Source organism: Alosa pseudoharengus, unplaced genomic scaffold (assembly GCF_046254945.1).
Source record: "Alosa pseudoharengus isolate Yale_2024_CS ecotype anadromous, Long Island Sound unplaced genomic scaffold, YU_APseudo_1.1 YU_APseudo_1.1_scf_15, whole genome shotgun sequence".
NCBI classification, from domain to species: Eukaryota; Metazoa; Chordata; class Actinopteri; order Clupeiformes; family Clupeidae; genus Alosa; species Alosa pseudoharengus.
Genome location: NW_027468620.1, coordinates 28,050,155 through 28,052,654, shown reverse-complemented (window position 1 = coordinate 28,052,654; position 2,500 = coordinate 28,050,155). Strand labels below are relative to the sequence as shown.

The following is a 2,500-nucleotide window of genomic DNA, read 5'->3' as shown; positions in this document are numbered from 1 at the left end:
CTCATAATCAGAGCTGTGATATCCGATAGCAGAGCTGTGCAAATGCACTACTGCTTACCGCACATGCTCTAGAGGGTTCTGCTTAGCGCACATTCTCTAGAAGGGTTCTGCTTACCGCACATGCTCTACAGGGTTCTGCTTAGCGCACATGCTCTAGAGGGTTCTGCTTCAGTGTTGGGACAGAGGACTGAGGGGGCTTGCATAAGCGGGGGGCTCACTTTACAATATGGGTCTGATACAGTTAAAAGTGTGGCCACAAACTGTAGGTTAATGAAATTGCTCTGCGATGTAAATAGTTCTGGTCGTAAGCTCTGGCTCGTGAATCTCTCTCTCTTTTTTTTTTACAGGAAAGCTTAGCCAGGTTACAGCGAGCCTTTGCCAGGAAATGGGAGTTTATTTTTATGCAAGCCGAAGCACAAGCAAAGTGAGTACTTTGGCCCTGCTGAGATGAGGCCTGCCAAAGCTCTCGGCTTCTCCTCACAGACGAACACACTCTCTCTGTCTAATTACAACACCTTCATTAATATCTAACTGGTGTGCACATGCCTGTGGATGTCTGTCAGTAAAAAAAAATAACACCAGCTGATCTTTTTCCTCCCCCTCTCCTCTTCTGCATGTAGAGTGGATAAAAAGCGAGACAAAATTGAGAGGAAAATTCTTGACAGTCAAGAAAGAGCCTTCTGGGATGTGCACAGACCAGTGGTATGCTTCTCCAGCTGCTCCTGCTTGTTGTGCTGCTTCTCTTTGTTCCTGTTGTTTTTGGAGAGTATGTCTGTCACCCAAATCCATTTCCCCTATCATACTGTGGAGTTATTGAGATAGAGGCTGTGTTCGCAACCTGACATAGTTCTGGCAGTATACAAAATAAATAGCTTCCGCTGTGCCAGGTGAGATATGACTATTTGGGAGCCCGTCCAATTTTCAGACCTGAATTTATTTGTTGTTTTTTTTTGCATTTATCTCCATAATATATGGAGATATAATGTGAAATTGGTACAAATCACCTCCATCCACAAAGTCAGTTGGGTTTTCATGTATTGTTGTATTTTCAGTGCAGAGATAGACTGTTTCACAGTGTGAATATTTGTTGCTAAAATAAAAAGTATAGTAAAGAAATAAATGAAACGTACCTTTCACTTCTTGAACTCGGCTAGACTGTTAGACAGCGTGACTTCCTGTCCCTGTAAATTCATTGTTTGGAGTTAATAAGGTACTCGCCAACAAAAAGTGCTGTGATTAGAGAAAGCTCAGAAACCTGAAGCGTATTTACAGTACATAGCGGATATGAGCTAGCGTCCTCATTGGCCTTTTCTCATTAGCATGCTCTCAGTAGTGAATAGAGTGTTAGCCCCATGTCACATACTTCTGGGACCTGGCAGCATGCTAACAGAGTGCTGACAGAAGGTTAAAGTCCTCCACTGAGCGCCACTCTCCAGAGTCCAGTCAGGCAATTGTGCTCTTTAGAGTTCAGTGATGAGAGAGGCATCATAGTCGATAAAATATATCAGCGAGAGTTTCACAAGAGACAGCAAAGGCGGTCTCAAGGGTTCTTTGGTCTCATCCTGCCTCGGTCTCCTAGCTTACCACCCCTTTACGTGGGCACCGAGGCATCATGGTAAATGTAGTTTCACAGTCGTTTCATTACGTGTCTTTGCCTGAAGGGTGTTGAAATGGAAGTCTTTGCTTGAAGGGTGTTAAAAGGAAAATGTCTGGTTCATTTTCAGCCTGACTGCAGCTTCATACTTCAGTGCTAATTTCTTGTTTCTGGCAGACATCGTTAAGAAGTAGAGAGGAAGAGCCGAGGAAGGTGTGATTAGATGATTAGAATGATGATTGGCTCCCAGTTACATTCAATATCATTCATATCCATCAGGGAAACAACGGGGCCAACAAGAGTTGTTTGAAAGGGGATCTTGACTGAGGTGTTAGTAAAAGTAAAACATCTGCAAGAAAAAAGACAATTATTTTTACAATCATTAAGTGTTTAATGGATCAGTACCTCTCTGCTACATCAGCTTACCATATTATGATCCCAGCACTGTAGAGGGCTGACTTGACTTGAATTTGAAACATCAAGTAAGTGAAAACGTACAGTAGTGCCATATCATGTTTTTGTTTTTTTTAAAACTGTGATCTGTTCTCTGATTCACAGCCAGGGTGTGTGAATACGACAGAGGTGGACATAAAGAAATCCTCCAGAATGAAGAACCCCCACAAAACAAGAAAGGTACATGTGCAGCACACAATCTCACAGCATGCGTGTCTGCAGATAGAGCCCTAGAGTAATGAGATAGCACATGTAACTGTCAACATACTGACAGACTGCACAGGAGGTATAATTAGGTCTTCATTCTCACAGCAAAGGTGCTGCTCATTTGTTCGTAGCTTTATGTTCATATGCATGTTAAATGTCTTATTTCTCACTGATGTTTGTGTCTCTGTCTGCTTCTCTGTATGCTGTGGCTGCCTCTCCGCCACAGTCTGTATACGGCCTTCAGAA

The 2,500-nt window shown here is 42.9% G+C and overlaps 1 protein-coding gene across 5 annotated transcripts in view; it reads left to right on the top strand.

Moving 5' to 3' along the window:
• rgs7a (regulator of G protein signaling 7a) overlaps window positions 1-2,500 on the top strand; it is a 47,263-nt gene that overhangs the window by 38,638 nt on the left and 6,125 nt on the right. For 4 of the 5 annotated variants that reach the window (XM_076286140.1, XM_076286141.1, XM_076286139.1 and 1 more), the window contains 4 exons: window positions 348-424; window positions 621-702; window positions 2,153-2,227; window positions 2,481-2,500. The exon at window positions 2,481-2,500 is cut by the window's right edge and continues 79 nt beyond it. In XM_076286140.1, coding sequence (XP_076142255.1) covers window positions 348-424; window positions 621-702; window positions 2,153-2,227; window positions 2,481-2,500 — 254 coding nt within the window. The remainder of the gene's footprint in view (window positions 1-347; window positions 425-620; window positions 703-2,152; window positions 2,228-2,480) is intronic. The other variant, XM_076286142.1, reaches the window with a different exon arrangement.